This window comes from Mytilus californianus, unplaced genomic scaffold (genome assembly GCF_021869535.1).
Source record: "Mytilus californianus isolate M0D057914Y unplaced genomic scaffold, xbMytCali1.0.p SCAF_1, whole genome shotgun sequence".
NCBI classification, from domain to species: domain Eukaryota; kingdom Metazoa; phylum Mollusca; class Bivalvia; order Mytilida; family Mytilidae; genus Mytilus; species Mytilus californianus.
In genome coordinates, this window is record NW_026262581.1 from 67,103,460 (window position 1) to 67,122,131 (window position 18,672).

Below are 18,672 nucleotides of genomic sequence, written 5' to 3' on the forward strand. Positions count from 1 at the left end.
TTTCCTATTCCTTTCTTTTGTAATGATGGGAAAATCAGAAATACATGAACAATGTACAGAAATTTATAAATAAGCATGCCAGATGGTTGTTTTGTCTATATAGAATTCATTAGTGGCTCTCGAACAGTTAAAAGGCCAAAATCAATTGATCTTAACTTGGAAACCAAATCTGGTTTTGTCTTTCTTTGCCTGGGGTAGAAACTAGAAACTAAACTAGAAATTTTCAATTTTAGTTAGATACCATTTACTCTGCTATGAATTTTTAATCAAAACTGAAGGAGCACATATCTCCCCATTTAAAGTATATACAAAATCTATGGGCCAAATGAAGAGGATAGAGATGTATCTTGAATGTATCTTCAAATTTTTGTGAATGAAAATATCTTTCTAATTGGTGCATCTAGTGCACCTTTCTGAATTTACCATCATAAGAAACACTCAAACCCCCAAAAATTGAATGCCAAGGAAGTAAAATTCCTTAATTACATAAAAACTAGATGACCAAAAGGGATATAAAAAGGAGAAGCCAAATCCTTCTAAAAAACTTTGCTTGAGGGAGTTTGAAACTTACTTTCTTCATAATTTCTAAATTTATCAACGGAGAAATTATGAAAGGTATGTTATAAATCCTGTCAGTACTGAAGTAATGACTACTGAGCTGATCAACGGAGAAATTTCTCTGTGTAAAACTTAAAAAAAACCTAATAGAAATGACATGCAGAATCCCAGCTTTGCTGATTTGCCTGAAAATAAACGTTTTATATATCATTTGTTCTGAATGGTTGGTTTACAGTTTCTTCTTTGAAACGTTTTCACTCTATAAGAATGATTGGTTGAAGATCAATACACCTCCGTCTTGTTTGGTTGCATACATTGTGGTTATGGTGCTGTATAGGTCACAACTGAACCCTATTCAAATCATACTTTCATATTCCGCGCAACCTCACCTCTTTAAAAAACTAGATATAGACCCCCCCCCCCTTTCTGCTCTGCCATATGCATGATTATAGTTCCACATATTTTAGATTTGACAAACAGTGATGTTGGCATACAACTTGAAATTGTTACGCTGTCTGTAAGACACAAATGATGCCCCTGCCTGACCATAGGAAAGCACACCTCCATTATGTGTATGAACATCCTACATTAAAATTGTAGCTCCAAAACTGTAAGAGGAGATAGCCGGACGAACCATGATCTCTTTATAAAGCTAGTACCAAAAAAAAAAATTACCAAGTCCAACTACCTGTCATTTTTAGAATATTTGAAAAAAAAAATCAAAACCCTGTGGCCATGCACACCTCCATTATGTGTTTGAACATCCTACAAAATATTAAAGCTGTATCTCCAAGACTGTAGAAGGAGATTGCCGGACAAACAATGTATCCTAATCCGGACGGACGGACAACGGACGAACGGACAGACAGGGGTAAATTAATATGCCCCTCGACATGTTGTCGCGGGAGTAAAAATGAACAGTGGTAACTAGCTGTTTCATAGAAGTAAGATCACCATGCAATACTATTACATACAAAAGCCAATTATCTACTTCGAGTGATTTTGAAAGAAGAGTCAAACAAGGAGCAAAGGTTGTCGAAAATAATTATCAGTAAATATCTAGCATGATTTCTACGTATAGATATATAAGTTGCTCATAACCATGGAGAGAAACGGCACACACATTGCTTTGGACGAATAATACCCAGCTGTATAAAGTATTAGTTTGTAGGTTAACTTGAAATGTTCATCAACCGACGTTAATCAAAATTGAACAATCAATCAATTCAACAACCGACAAGAACAACCATTTTCAAAAAGGATTTGAAACGGGGTCGGTATTGTATGTGGATCACCTAGAACGCTATTAATGCAGCACATATATAACAAAATAGGTAAGGGTAAAATCCATATAACCCGATTACAAACTACTAAGTCAATTTTGCCCTTTTGAAAACAACGATCATCCTTAACTTTCGTTAAAGTGACAATCCTGTGGAGATTTATCTTATATAAAAGACGGTTATCCTGACAATATATACTTACAAGCTTGAAACTGGGGGCATTCAGAAGTCATTAATTGGTTAACTTTTAAAACACACGAAACATCCATTTTTCATTTAAAATAAACCCCCAGAATATTCATGAAAGGAATTCTTTGCCAAAAAATAACGAAATCAATTTTACCTAATACATTTATACAGTAATAATAATTTCTGTAAATAAGGTCAACTTATGTACGCTTCATACAATATATAGCTATACGCATATTATTGTACGTCCTATAAATAACTATAGAAGTTCGAAATAATTTCGTAATGCTCTTAAAGAAGGAAAATCCATAATGACACACTGGTATTCCGAAAGGTTGACTCAGATGTTGACAGCTTAGAAAAATGCAAATAGGACACAGGTCAGATATAGGTAGGTAGCTTTAATTTTATTGCGCATGATTTTGTAACGTTTGTAAAATTTGTCTGTATTTAAGTATGCACCTTCAATAAATTTAATTATATCCTAATCAAAAAATGCATTTTTGAGCATTTTATGGTTGAGATGGACAAACTATTAGAGATATATTTTTGATAAAAAAAAAACTCTTCAAAAGGCTATTTATTAGTAATTTACTGTGAAAAAAAACAACAACAAAGAGGGGGTGACGTGATACGTATTTCTCAAATCTCACTTAATGTCCTCAATTCCACCTTTTACCCCGTTTATTCTACGTCCCCACTTTTTGTTACCGCTAATACCCCACATCCCAAAAGCGTGTAATTCACCAAAAACACCGTATGTTGATTTTTTTTATATAGATGAAAGCATAAAACAAAGTCCTGTTAAACGGTACAAGAGTACACTTTTCTGTCACTGTTTGCTATTGCAAATGTATGTTTTCTCTCGTTAATACAAATAGCCGTATGTAATAGACGCGTATAATACTGGTGTTTCTGGAACAATCTTCACCACGTACGCTCCAGACCAAACAGTCTAAAAAGCTAAAATATGGACAATATATTTGAAAATAAAATCCTGACTGACGAAACAATCAAAATAAACAGAATAAAACAATTTTTCAAAGGTCATCTTTGTCTGGGGGCGTTAGGTCTGACAAAACGGTTTTCATTTTTGTGGAGCCTGCGACATTTATGTCGCGAAAGCGAGACTATAGCGATACTAGATTCTGTCGTCGGCGGTTCGGTCTATGGTTAAGGTTTTTTAGACATCGATAACTTTGTCAAACTTTCATGGAATTTTATGAAATTTAGACAGAAGCTTGTTTATGACAAAATAAAATATCCAGAGCAATTGACTTAGTTTTTTACAGTTAACATTCAGATTTAGTCTGTGGTTAAAGTTTTTCAGTTATCATTAACTTGATCAAACCTTTATAGAATTTTATGAAATTTGGACAGAAGCTTAGTTACGACCAAAATACAGAATTCAGAGCAAAATTTTGAAATATTTATTTTCTTTTTTCTGTATTTTACTGATAAATGGACTTAGTTTTTTTCACATTTAAAAAAAATAGATACGTATACGGTCTGTGGTTAAAGTTTGTTACATATCAGTTACTTTGTCAAACCTTCATAGAATTTTATTAAACTTTGTCAGAAGCTTTTCTATGATTAAGAGATAATGTCTGAAGCAAACTTTTACAGACAGTCTGGGATTAAAAATTTTTTGACATGAATAATTTGTAAACCTTCATGGATTTTTATGAAATTTGGACAGAAGCTAAGCTTTCGAGACCATAAAATAGCATCTCAAGAAATATTAAGATTTTTTTTAAGATTCTGTGTTTTACTGATAAATGAAGTCACTTTTAAGTCAACATTACACGCTTACACTGACAACCCAAATCGCAGGCGAGACACAGGGTTCCGCAGAACCCCTTCCAATTTTTCTTGTATCTCATTCCTCCCCTTTCTTATCTCGATAGGTTGACTAACCAAAGATTCAAAGACATACGAAAGAACATACGCTTAAAATGAACACAAAAACCCATTATCTCTTAACGATTTAACATTCTTATCGGTCAATTTTTGGACAATTTGTATCGTTGACATTTTTTGACGCACAAATATGGTTGAGGGCTCAAATTAATGCTCGGAATACCAGCAACTAGATTTATGTGCCTGAAACTACTACCTTTCAATGTGTTATGTCAATTTGCCCTTTATTGACAAGAATAATTTTTATGAAAACTGTTTTTATTCTTATTTCTAAAAAGAAAATTTTCACAGAATATTGTAAAGTAAATCATTGATTTGAAGAAACATATGACTTTTTTGATAACTGTGTCGTTTTTTTTTACAAGAATACTATTGAAACTATAATTAAAACCTGTGCATACGTAAAATATTTGATTCATGGAGTATCATCAGCATTATGACAAACCCTAAACACACTCAACAATCATGTGTCTTTATGTCATTTTTTTTGGCAGTACAACACATACTATACAAATCCTTGCATTTGGCAGAAGAGATGAAAAATTGTTAGCGGAGTTCGAATTGCAGTAACAAATCTTTGTTGCTTTAGTGCTTCATTATGAGCATGTTGGACACCATATATGGCTTAAATGAAGGAATAGTTACATATCAATGAAAAGTACGAACATTTCTGTATTACTTTCTCATATATTTTCTTGAAAGTGAAGGAATTTTCAAAAATAGCTTCCTAAGAGAAAGAAGTTGGATGATGTTCTTCCATTTTGTTTCTCCTTTTTCCCGATTAGTGGACTTACATTCTTATATTTCATGATCTCATTTCGGCGTATGTGCTTTGTCTATAGAGTGTCTATATGACATTTTGTTTTTCTTTGTTGACATATTGTTTGTTTTATAGTGATTAAGGTTGACTGAAATACCACAATTATGTCTGTTTGTTTTGTTCACACATTGTTGTCAATATAATGGAATTCTATGCGACTGTCATACAAGTGAGAGGTTTAGGTAGCTATAAAACGGTGTCATCCTGGTTTGCCCACTTTTAATTACATGCATATGTAAGCATAGGAGGAATTGTTGTTTTAACAATTATAGTTTATTTCTAAATTAATGTCATATTTTTTACCTTTTATTTTACCTGTAAAATTTTATAAAAGTGCCTATATTCTGCTATTAAATCAAGGAAAATGTGCAAAAATATTTTATATTTGATATATGGTTTTTAGCAGGAAAATGTATTGAATTTGATAAATACAAAAAAAAATAGACAAATATGTGTACAAAAATGTTTATTATTTTTTTACAATTTCTCAACAAATAGTTTTAATTGTTGGTACATTCTGAAAAAAAGTAAAAAGTAAAATAATGAAACTAAAGATTAGAATAAATGTCATTTAAATTTCGTTTTATTTATTCAACTTATTTCTTTTTTAAATTCTAATAAATATACTGTTCTGAAATTAAATATAAAAGATCATAAAAGATATCCAATTAATTTTAACAAATAGAATATAAATGCAATTGTTCAGTAGCCAAGCTTTACATTTGACACAACATCAGTTACAAATTCAACCAGAAACAATATTTATTGATTACGAGACAGCAACCAACAACGCAGCACAGACAGTGTTCTCAGGGGTAACCAAGAAAGAATGCTTTTTCCACTTTACCCAGTGCATTTGGTGAAAGGCACAGAATTGTGGACTACAGTCGTAATTTAAAGAAAATGAAGACATCACTCGACCCCACCTTGTTGATGATGTTTGGCTTACAACTTTAGAAAACATTGGTGAAGCTGACAACATACCCGCTACAACATCATTTACTGATTATGTGACAGAGTTCTGGGTTGAAGGATACCGCTTTACATGGAACCACTACTACACAGAAGGAACCTGTACCACGAGCCACCTAAAAGGATGGCACTACAAAATTAAAAAGAGACTCCAACATGCCCACCCTAACATCTACGATATCATTGAGGTACTGAAGAATACCAATGTTATATTATCCAGTATGCAGCAGGAGGAGCCCACCCACCAAAAAGACAAAGATACAGAGTAATAGTCACCAAACTCAAACTACTGAAAGAGAGATAGTAACAAGGAATCCTCAAAGTGATAGACTACTCTGACGCAGCATACCATCTTCTCCATTTGAAGTGAATAACTTAGTGAAATATTGTAATTACTGACTTTGGGAATATAATTTTTTGTGACTTTTGAAATATATATTTAAAAAAGATTTTATTTCCCATCATTATACATATAGTTCCTCCATATTACTTATTTTACCATAGTGCTTTATGTATTTCCTTATGCAATGCATTTATAAACTTGATTCATATATTATACAAATTATGTTTGCAATAAAAGACAACTTGTATTGGTGTATTTGTATCATGAAAATCATTCAAAAACTAATGAATTATTTGTACACTTTAAATTTTTATAACTGAATGTCATTTTTTTGTCATTAGTTGTACACATATGTATGTTAAATGAATCGATTGAATTGATTTTAAATTATTGAGAGAAAAAAATATTTGATTTATTTATTATTTTTATATACAAATGAAAATGGAATTACAAAATAAAAAATACTTGAATATATAGAAAACACCAATAAACTATATACCTAAGTTGGAACAGACTCTATAATTGTATGCTCATTAAACCTTTTGTCTTTTTTGTTTTCTTTACTATCAGATAATTGGTATTATTAAAAGTGGGCAAACCAGGAGTAAACCCCATAAAACAAGGTTTAATCAACCATTTTCTACTTAAGGAAATGCCTCTTGATTTTACCATTTGATAAAGGACTTTCCGTTTTGAATTATCCTTGGAGTTCGGTATTTTTGTTATTTTACTTTTTATTAACCACAAATCTCTATGTTTTGTAGGCTGAATCATGAAATCTCTTTTTATGCTTCAAATCTGCATACAATTCACCTTACCGATACGTTTAAGTAAGTATTTCATCAACACTGCTTCCATAAATTTCCAATAAAAACACCTTACATCCCCAGATGAAGGAAAAAGTCGGAAATGCGTTCATTCTATAAAAGACTCACCCGTGAAAATCGAATAAGTTAAAAAGTTAAAAAAACAAAATAAAGTACAAAGTAGTTGTAGAGCATTGAGGACCCAAAGTAATTCCGAAAGATTTTGCCAGCTTTACAGCTAAGATATTCTTTTCTTCGAATACATCTTTAGTATTTCGAACAATTTAAAGTTTTGTAATTAGTCAAGTTAGAAATATGATCATATGAAGTTATTATAGTTCATGTCAATACAGAAGTGCTGATTATGATCAATATTTGGCATGTTTTTATAAACTCATATGATTGTATACGTGAATGTATGAAAAAAAGTCACAGGAAAAACAGTCACAAGGAAAAAAAGTCTCAGGAAAAAAAGTCACAATATATATTTCATATGAAAATAGTTATAAGGTCATAAGTTATAAGGTTACTTTGTATGAAAATGGTCATATGGCAACACACATATATATATATATATAGGAAAACAATTCCCAATATACATTTTGTATGGAAATGGGCATATTTTTATTCAAGTTTTACGCTCTTTAGCTTTAGGAAATTTAGATAAAAATCGCCAAAAAAACAAACTTGTACAAACTGGTTTACTGATTTTTGTTGTAATTATTATATGTTTGTTTCATATCGCTTTTGAAGGATATGTGAGTTAGACATCTCAACATTTTACTTTGATTTGAGTCAAAGTTAGAAATTCTATAATATGACTTGACCCTATGTTATTTTGATTTTATTTCTATAGCTATGTTTTTACCAATAACATGAGAATCCTTCAATTTATTTTAAACAAAAAAATCATACCAATTAATGATAGTTAAGTAATTACAACAATTATTGATAGAGACTGTTGAGATTAATAAGTGGCTTCTCGTGGCACCTTTCCCTTTTTTGTAGACCTTTCACTTCCTGTATTGGTAGGAAGCCATACCGATGAAAACAATGTTGGCTCATTATTAAAGAAAAGGAAACAATATGCTTTTCCTCAATTTCCTGTATGTTTAAGAGTCAGTTTAAAAAATAAAACATATTTTATTATACTTTTATTAGTTATTATTTATTCTTTATAAAAAAGAAATGTAAATCATGTAATATTTAAGTGAGGAATTATCATTTTTTCATTTACAGTTTAAATCAATAAATACATTTGAGTTACAACTAATTTTATTTCACAGCCAATATTTTGGTCCAGCTTTTAAATTAAATACTATTTCATTATGCCAGGGGAATGTTCAAATAAAATGACTTTAAAAGTTTTAAATATGTTCAAAACTAAATCAAATTCCTGTTTTATTTTATTTTATCGGAATATTGGAAATAACTATTCTTCCCAACCGCTGGTCCAGTAATCAGACTTTTAGAAAGCTAAAGATTTAGGCTATTTTTAATTTTAAAACTTTTTTCTTTTTTTGCATTGCTTTGATATTGTTTAATTTTTTAGTAATTTAAGTTATTAATATTCTCATAATATCATTAAAGGTACCAATTTTACTGCACCAGTAAACTTCAACTTAATTTGATTTTTTTGTTTGTTTCACAATTCAAATTTTAGTCAGTTTCGATCACTGTGTGAAAAATCCTTTCAATCTGATAAATGTGCTCGGGGCAGTACGTTGTAATTAATTCACAGAAACTCTTTGTTTTGAACTGTATGTAGGCCTTAACAGTAGGATAATCCCTTACTGAGAACATGATTTACATTCAATCTTCACAATTAAGAAACACCAAATCCTACAATTTCATTGGTCGAGAGCACTTTGCTATATTCTAAACATCAATGTCTGATGGTTGTGCAGGCAAATTTCATAAGTTTCTGTTAAAGAGTAGTCTAGCAAGATAGTTTAAAATATAAAAAACAAACAACGTTACATGCATAAAAAGGTAATCAATGATACTCAGGCATATATCAAGGACACCAGACTATATAAGAGTCATCATTGGCGCTCAAAAAACAGTTGGAAAACCAAATCGATTAGTAAGTTGACCTTAGATAGATTTGGTCATTTTTGTGGGTCCTTTTTGCCCATATAACTCTTCAACTTTTTCGGTTCTTATACATCCTTGGCTTTCAAATATTGGGCTTTGAGCGTTCCTGATGAAGGAAAATCCAGAATAGCGCTTCTGACACATTAAAATAACGTATGAAGAACATTGACGTCCCATAAGGTTGTACACAATCTGGCTTTCAATTTATTCATGCAGGTAGAAAAACCATAACGTTTCGATACCTAAACTGCACAAGTATCCTTACATTGCTAGGTCTTCCATGAGCTCCACGAAACCTCTTTCTTACTTATTAACATCAATTTTATCAGCAATCAAAGCCGGGCTTCAAAGTAATTATGAAACTACCTATTCTAGAGGTGGCGTGAATCAGATGTGGATACTAAAAAAGTCCAAAGATCTTTTAGAGTACATACAATCTAAGACTCTTTCATCTTGCACTAGTATCAACACATTTGACTTTTGAATTTCTATACTTTACACAAGTATTTCCCCATTCCAAACTAAAAGACAAATTGAAATAGTTGTTCCTGCTTTGTTTCATAAAAGAGAATAACCAACGTAGATACAAGTATCTTGTCTTAGGGAGGGATAAATCGTTCTTTGTAAAAAAATCGCTCTGATTCAAACAAAAACATCACTGACACTGACATTATCAAGATGCTTGATTTCTTGATTGACAACATATTTGTTACGTTTGGAGGACGTGTTTTTCAACAAACAATCGGCATTCCCATGGGAACCAACTGTGCTCATCTTCTTGCCTACCCGTTCCTTAATTCATATGAGGCTGACTTCATACAGGAACTTCTTAGGAAGAAAGAAAAGAAGTTAGCAGTATCCTTTAACTTCCTCTATATAGATGATGTTCCTCACTCAATAAATCAAAATTTGGCGACTATGTTGTGCGCAACTATCCCATCGAACTTGAGATAAAGGATACCTGCTCCACATGTGGCACCCGTCGTGTTGCTCATAATAGTACAAACCCGATAATAAGTCTAATTCGGTAGTTCACATTCGGTGAATAAAAGGGTGACGAATAAAAGGGTGGAAGCGGTAAAACTATTTTACATTATGACTCAAATCCTGTTTGCTAGTATCTTAAAGCGTAACTAATATGAATTGAACCGAATCTCAATGAAAATCATGACACACCATTTATAATGAGATATGTTTATGTGTCATTGGAAGTTTTTTCTTATCAAAATTAGATAAATAGTCAGCGTATTATCGACTACCTGTATAACAAAAATCTGGTTTGTTTAGCATAATGAGAGAATTAAAAGAAAACACTGTTTTGATATTTTTCTGTTTTACTTTGTCAAGACAGGTGTAATTGAATTTAAACGTTATTGAAATGATTGATTGATAAAATTGAGAATGGAAATGGGGAATGTGTCAAAGAGACAACAACTCGACCATAGAGCAGACAACAGCCGAAGGCCACCAATGGGTCTTCAATGCAGCGAGAAACTCCCGCACCCGGAGGCGTCCTTCAGCTGGCCCCTAAACAAATATGTATACTAGTTCAGTGATAATGGACGTCATACTAAACTCCAAATTATACACAAGAAACTAAAATTAAAAATGATACAAGACTAACAAAGGCCAGAGGCTCCTGACTTGGGACCGGCGCAAAAATGCGGCGGGGTTAAACATGTTTTTTGAGATCTCAACCCTCCCCCTATACCTCTAGCCAATGTAGAAAAAACAAACGTACAACAGTACGCACAGTAAATCTCAGTTTAAGAGAAGTCCGAGTCCGATGTCAGAATAGGAAACAAAAGAAAATAAACAAAATGACAATAATACATAAATGAACAAAGGACTACTAGCAGTTACTGACATGCCAGCTCCAGACCTCAATTAAACTGATTGAAAGATTATGTCTTCATCATATGAAAATCAAGTACAATCCCACCCGTTAGGGGTTTAGTATCATACCATCATAAAATATATGAGAAGAACATAACCCGTATCATGCCAACAACTGGTTTTAGAATAAATGTGTTTAATTCCGATATCTATTTTTTTCAATTTCATGGACAATCATTTTAATTGCTCTTGTCAAACCTTTTCCATCATTTTTTTTTACCTCCAATGTAAGCATTTCGGTACTTTAACAACAAAGTTAGAATATATCCTTTCATGCGAAAACATCGCGGGAAAGTAAGAATAAGCAATTTAAAACTCGTAGTCAGATCAAGGTCATGGCTGTAGCCTCGGACATTGACCTGACTACTCGTGCAGAAAAACTTTACGACAACGGTTGATACCATCCCGTTTTTTGTTCCCTTTGTTCTGTACGTATCTATTACATATTTTTATTGGATAAATTAAGGCGACAGTAGTATACCGATATTCAAATATCGTAAATCGATTAAAAAGAGACAAATCAAAGTAACGAACAAAAACAGGAGGACTGGCATGCACTCCAAAAGGAACAAAATGAGTGTGTGGAGTTGAGACACGGACACATCGTATCAGTCAACCAATTCGTGAAGGTAACCGTAAAACTTATGTATTGTCGATTTCAGTCGTTCTTCCTAATTACTCTGTTGGAGCAATTTTTTTAATAAGGAACACATTCCTGTTAATGAAGCCCGTAAAGTGTGAACATGCACGAGCGAAACGTTTTTTTCTGAGATATATGTTAACGTTACGCCATACGACGGAGAAGAGGATGTGTTACTGCTGAGAAATGTAAATGTAAACTTATCAAACCTTTAAATAAACTTATTCTAAAAGGTTTTCAATTCAACACTGTGATTAGATCTTTGAATATTGTTTTTATTGGTATAAATATTGATTTTGTTATCAGTAAATTAAAATCATACTACATGTAATTGTTTTTTTTATTCACATATGCACTTTAACGGTACTACAATCTGTCGATCCTTTATTTTGGTATTGCACAAGGTCATGTTTTTTCTCTGACTGTTAATGACGTCTTTAACTAAATCCATTGAATGTTGGATGTGTACTGATTGCTATTTTAGTCTTAGATTCATAATTTTTTTTATTAGTTGTTATTGGCTTTGAACTAGCTGTCAGTAAGTTCGGGTACTCTAAGTTCTGTACTTAGTGTCCTTTTTGTTGTTAGGGATGAGGGACGGATAAATACCCTTCAACGTCCGGTCTGTATTTATGTTTGATGTTTTTTCTGCTTTGTATCGATCTGATGAGTAAGGTCTATTTCAAATGATTTTTATAGTCTTATGTTGTGTTGTTACACAACTGTCCCAGGTCAGGGGGAGGGTTGAGCGCTCACAAACATGTTTAACCCCGCCATATTCTTTATGTGCCTGTCCCAAGTCAGGAGCCTGTAGTTCAGTGTTTGTCGTTGGTTCATGTCTGTCATATTTTTTTTTCGTTAATTTATTTTGATTTGAATTAGGCCGTTAGTTTTCTCAATTGAATTGTTTCATATTTTTCATGTCGGGGCCTTTTATAGCCGACTATACGGTATGGGTTTTTCTCATTGTTGAAGGCCGTACGATTGCCTTACACCCACTTTATTTGAACTTTGGTGGATAGTTATCTCTATGGCAATCATACCTCATCTCCTTATTTTTATATTGACAATTGGAAAATTAAAATTATCACGTTTGTCATAGATTCTAGTTTGAAGTCGCCCATCTGTGTTGATGTCGAAGAAAAGATCATAGTATGAAGCAGACCTTTTACTTTCGATAGTCTCCTTAATCTCAAGTTCACTGGGATATTTGAGATGTAAGCACTCATTCAAATTAAAATAAGGAAAAAGTGAAATGATATAGATTCGCAAGATGCCTTTTCTGTTGGTCTTTGAGAAAGTTCTGTCTGAACTCTGAACTCTGCTTCATATGAATACGAAAACACGTCTGTCAGTAATAATATGGTATGAAAATAAGAAGATATGGTATGATTCCTAATGAAACAACTCTCCATCAAAGATTAAATAACGTGGAACGTTAGCAAATATAGGTCACTGTACAGCCTTCAACAACGAGGGAAAAATCCATACCGCATATATAGCAAGCTTTACGACGCCCCTAAATGACAAATGTAAAACAATTCAAACGAGAAAATTAATTGCCTGATTTATGTTCAAAATGATAAACGAAAACAAAAAATATCATCTACAACAACAAACGATCGAGATTCAAAATGTCAGTTTCAGTGATATGTTTGTTTGAATCAGATGGGTTTTATTTTTACAAAGTAGGGCCTATGCTTTGTCCCTTCCTAAAACAAGATATTTGTATCTGGTTTAAACAACCTGTTTGATGAAACAAAGTTGGACTTAAGTATGTAACATATATGGTGGAAATAAATATGCTATATTTTCAAATTAGAAAAAAAAAACAACACTTTTGCCTAAATACACCTTATTGATATTTGTTCGCATTTTTACGTTATCATAGAAGTTCCCGTAAATTTTTGACATCACAATAGAAAATGTATGACGAAATCACAACATCTCAGGTCAAGTGTTGCAGAATACTTAGTAGCGATAAGGTCTATCAGAAACCGGGTAATCGATTTTCAGGTTTATCTTTGGTGAGGATTTCACTTTGGTAAATAATTATTTCAAATGATTTAATAAAGAAATAATTCATGCAAGCCATAGATTTGATTTCAAATTTTATCTCGAGCGTTAGCGAGAGATAGAATTAACGAACATAACGACCCAGGCCATGTGAAAATGATAACAAATCTATGGCTTGTATGAATTATTTCGATCCTAATAGGACAAATACGGAAATTTGAAAAAATGAAGCGAAGGTAAGATTGTCATGTATATGGCTGTTGTCTTTTACCCCCTTTAAGATAAAAGCTACGCATTTCAAATAAATTTAAGGCTTGCATGAATTATTTCTTAAATAACCACTAGAAAGTATGTGTTCAATCCTTATACTTCTTAACCCAAACATTTTTTTTCCGTTGGCTACTATTTACTGTAAAATCCCAAAATCGTTCTGTTCATACTTCAATTTGAACACAACGAAATCCACATAGTGTTTGCACATAGGTTACGATACATGTGGATTTACGTGGGAGGTAAATAGTAACAGCCATTAATATGGACATCTCTGAGTCGGCGCTAAGTAAAAATAGGTGTTCAATCCTTATAATTCTTAACCCAAACATTTTTTTCCGTTGGCTACTATTTACTGTAAAATCCCAAAATCGTTCGGGTCATACTAGAAAATATTAACCACTAGAAAATATGTGTTCAATCCTTATAATTCTTAACCCAAACATTTTTTTCCGTTGGCTACTATTTACTGTAAAATCCCAAAATCGTTCGGGTCATACTTCCCTTTATCTGTAAAGAAGAGCCGGGACGTTAATGCGCCAAGATCATTCATGAAATTTTATTTTATTTTGATTTTATACTTTTTTTAAGATCTTACGCATTAATTCATTTTGTTATGCATTAGAATAGGAAAAACGGTTCTGTAGTTCGTTCTTTTTCAATTTCAATTTGAACACAACGAAATCCACATAGTGTTTGCACATAGGTTACGATACATGTGGATTTACGTGGGAGGTAAATAGTAACAGCCATTAATATGGATATCTCTGAGTCGGCGCTAAGTATAGATATAGCGAGAATTTTATCACGCTGTTGTTAACAAAGCGAAAGAAGCACGTCACATTAGAATCAATAACTATAACTATAAAAAAATTCATCAAAGATAGCAGGCATATAATTTTGTTTTCGTCTACTAAAGACTAATTAGTGACGCTCGAATAAAAAATTAACAGGCCAAATAAAGCAATAAGATGAAAAACATTGAGGACCGAAAATTCCAAATTGTTTTCCCAAATATAGCTTAGCTAATCTATTCTTTGGGTAACCATCCGAAGTATTTCGAACAATTCAAAGTTTTGTAAACAGTTAATTTATAAATACAACAAACAACAATAACAATGATAATACACGTCAACACTGAAGTGCTATATGAACACAGCCTTATATAATAGAGAATGGACACAAGGAATGTGCCAAAGAGACAACAATACAGAAGTGTTGGGTTGGTGATACCTTCGGGGAGGAAACCTCCACCAGCAGTGGCAAAGCCCCAGTGGTTGTAAAAAACTCATCAAAAATAGCAGGCTTATAACTTTGTACGCCAAACACGCGTTACGTCTAAAAAAGACTCACCAGGGACGCTCGAATTAAATACTAAGTAAGTTAACAGGCCAAATAATACACGAAGTTAAAGAGCAATGAGGGCCAAATATTCCGCAATGTTTTGCCAAATACAGCTAAGGTAATCTATTTCTTGGGTAAAACATCTTTAGTATTTCTAACAATTCAAAGTTTTGTAAACAGTTGATTTATTAATATGAAATTATCAATGATAATACACGTCAACACAGAAGTGCTGCATGAACACAACCTTGTAGAATAGAGAATGGAAACAAGGAATGTGTCAAAGAGACAAACACCCGACCAAAAGGAAGATAACAGCCCAAGGCCAACAATGGGTCTTCAACGCATCAAGAAAATCCCACACCCGGAGGCGGGCTTCAGCTGGCCCCTAAACAAGAATGTATACTAGTTCATTATGTATGCTTGTTCATTACAGTACCAAACAGACCTTCATCTATATATGTACAGTCACCGTATGATGTGTTTTACAAGAAAGGAGAAACGGCAGGAATACAATGCGTTGCAACTGGTGTTCCCGAACCTATGTAAATATTGTATAAATATTTTTGTTTTCTATTGAAAATGGAATTAAGGTTTGTCTGTATCTTTATATATTATACTTTCATGAAATAGAAGACACTACACTCTAATTCAGGTTACATAGACGTACCTATTCTACTACAAATGTAGTTAAAGTAGACTCTACCATTGTGACGAAAATTAAGTTTGTGATTTTTTAATCTTTTGCACAACTATTTAATATTTAAGTGTTTTCATGCACTGGTTTTTATTGAATGTTCTTTTATCTTTGAAGAGTTTTTATGTACCTACTCTTAGTCTACTGATCAAGCTTTAAAGAAGGAAGGTTGAGATCTGAAAACACTAATTAAATCCCAACACATATGCCTATGCCTTGTCAATGCATGGATGTCTTTTGTTATATAAAGAACATCCGTTGTTTGACCTGCTAGTCAAATACGTTTTGTTAAAATATACTTTTTCACTATTTTTGTCTTTTGGAAAATGTTGTTTATGCTGTATTTAGACCCCTCTACCAAGAAATTTGTTTTGCATGCACACGTATAAAAATTGCGGTGTTTATCCAACGCAATCATAGGTTTGAATGTTGTTTTCAATTTAGATTTGTTTATATTTTTTCGTTTGGGCTTGTATTATATTTGCCTTCGGGTTTATTTGACCCGTTCGTCCTATTTCGACTCTTCAAATATCAAGAGTCTATCCTAAATTGAGGTAAATTATATGGCCTTCCAAATACCGTTTCGATTCCTAACATCACTGAAGAGACATTAATTGTCGATATCCGGATATGGTGTACTAATTTTTGCACCTTTTGTTTGCGGTATACCATCTTTTCCGCAAGTTTATTGTTTTCTGTTTGGTATTAAATTAATAGTCAAGATCCATTTTGTTACATCTTGTGATCCGTTTATTTGGCAATCGCCAATGGCAGTCAGCAGGGTTTAAGAACATCCACTGTTCGACCTGCTAGTCAAATGCGTTTTGTTAAAATATACTTTTCACTTTTTTGGTCTTTTGGAAAATGTTGTTTGTGCTGTATTTAGACCCCTCTACCAAGAAATTTGTTTTGCATGCACACGTATAAAAATTGCGGTTTTTATCCAACGCAATCATAGGTTTGAACGTTTTTTTAATTTAGACTTATATTTATATATATATTGATGTTTTTATTTTGGTGTTGATTGACAGATCTTTTATCGTCTCTGTCCAATTCATTCGAACTTCATAAGACTAGATGTGATTAAGAGCTTGATACATTGTATAAACACCTGTCTATTGGTAAATATATAAATAAGGAAATGTGGTATGATTCCCAATGAGATAACTATATCCAGAGATCAAATGACTTAGATGGAAAGAACTATAGGTCACTGTACGTTAGCTATAAAGGGTCGAAAATAAATCAAAGGAGAAAACCGACGGCCTGATCAACAGAAATATGAAATGAAACATTTAATGGAAAACCAATATGGCAGACAACAAACAACGACAACTACTGAATTATTTATACCTGTAGTTAATGTTAGTACCGATAAAGACAATATTCAAAGATCTTACTGCAATGGCAAATCAATAGCCTTAAAGAATAAATTTATTCAAAGGTTCAACAAGTTTACTCGGACCGTATCCTCATTTACAGGATTTATAAACAACATCTCCGTAAAAAAAGGATGTGATGTCTTGTTTGAAATAAGGTTTCTACAAGTACAGCCAAACTTCCAACCAAATCTTTGTATCCATAAACGAATTTAGTGCAGGTTTTAAGTAGTTTGTGGAAACGAAACTCCTGACTTAATTACGTACAAGTTAAACATAGATTACGTTCATTGAAATCTGAAGACACGTGCAAAAATTTAAATAACAGACTGTATATCATCCTCCTGATGTTTTTTTTTTGTGTCGTAAGGTTGCTGTCTCATTGACGTATACACCCCATCTCCTTGTATTTACATTCGATATACTACAAAGACTTAATGGTGTCCCTAGGTGTCTTTTGTCTGCTAGTACTTGTGTTGTTAATGTTGTTGTGTCGTTGGCGTTTACACCCCCTGTTACGTTTTAATTACTCGCATTCAACAAAATAAGCACTATTTGTTAAAGGTATAATTCTACTTATCTGATTTTTCATAATAGATATCGATGGACAATGGATAAAACAGAGTTTAACCCTAGTGGACATGGTGATGATGTAGTCCAGCTCCCAGATTCCGGAACAATTATTTTCAACAGACCAGGAAGCGATAATGAAGGAATTTATCAATGCATTGCAATAAATGAACACGGAACGTCAATAACTGTTAATGTTAACGTCAGACAAGCTTTGTTAACGTCCTTTCCGTTTGACCTAGATCAAAGCATACCTATAAAACGTGGACATTCGCTAAAACTTCCATGTACACCAGAAACAAGTATACCAAAAGCTGAATTAAGATGGGTTCTTAGAGATACTAAATCTAATGGAAGAATCGAGGCTATCAATTTCAACAACAGAATTACAATGGATTTAGAAGGTTTGAAAGATTAATACAAAATAGATACAAACATTCAATGTCGAAATTTATATTCAGTGTTATAATTAATTATTTCAAATGTAATGCCAATTATTTAAGTTTTCTGGATTGTGTATTACATAGTTTGTTAATGATTTACAATCCATGTTTAAGGTGAAGAAATGAGGTAACCTGATATTTCCCCGAACTTGTCTGTCCCTATATTGATTGCTTGCGCTAGCTTCAGGTCCAATGGCAAACATTTCATGCATATTCAGGACGACCCCCATATTGTATACATTATCAATTTCTGCTGATTATTTGTATTTTAGAAATATTTTGCATTGTTTATTTTTCTGTTATATGTTTCGTCTTATGTTATACATTCATGTCTAAAATGAAAATAAATGATCAAAAGAAAATGAAAAAGGAAGAAAAGTTAAAATAAGAAAAAAAAAAAAAAACCAAATATTTGTAGTATAGGGACAG

General features: G+C 32.6%; 1 protein-coding gene across 1 annotated transcript in view; it reads left to right on the plus strand.

Annotated features, from left to right (window-relative positions):
- Positions 1-18,191: 18,191 nt before the first annotated feature.
- LOC127725659 (neuroglian-like) overlaps positions 18,192-18,672 on the plus strand; it is a 32,313-nt gene continuing 31,832 nt past the window's right edge. Inside the window, exon 1 of the mRNA XM_052232823.1 lies at positions 18,192-18,204. Coding sequence (XP_052088783.1) covers positions 18,192-18,204 — 13 coding nt within the window. The remainder of the gene's footprint in view (positions 18,205-18,672) is intronic.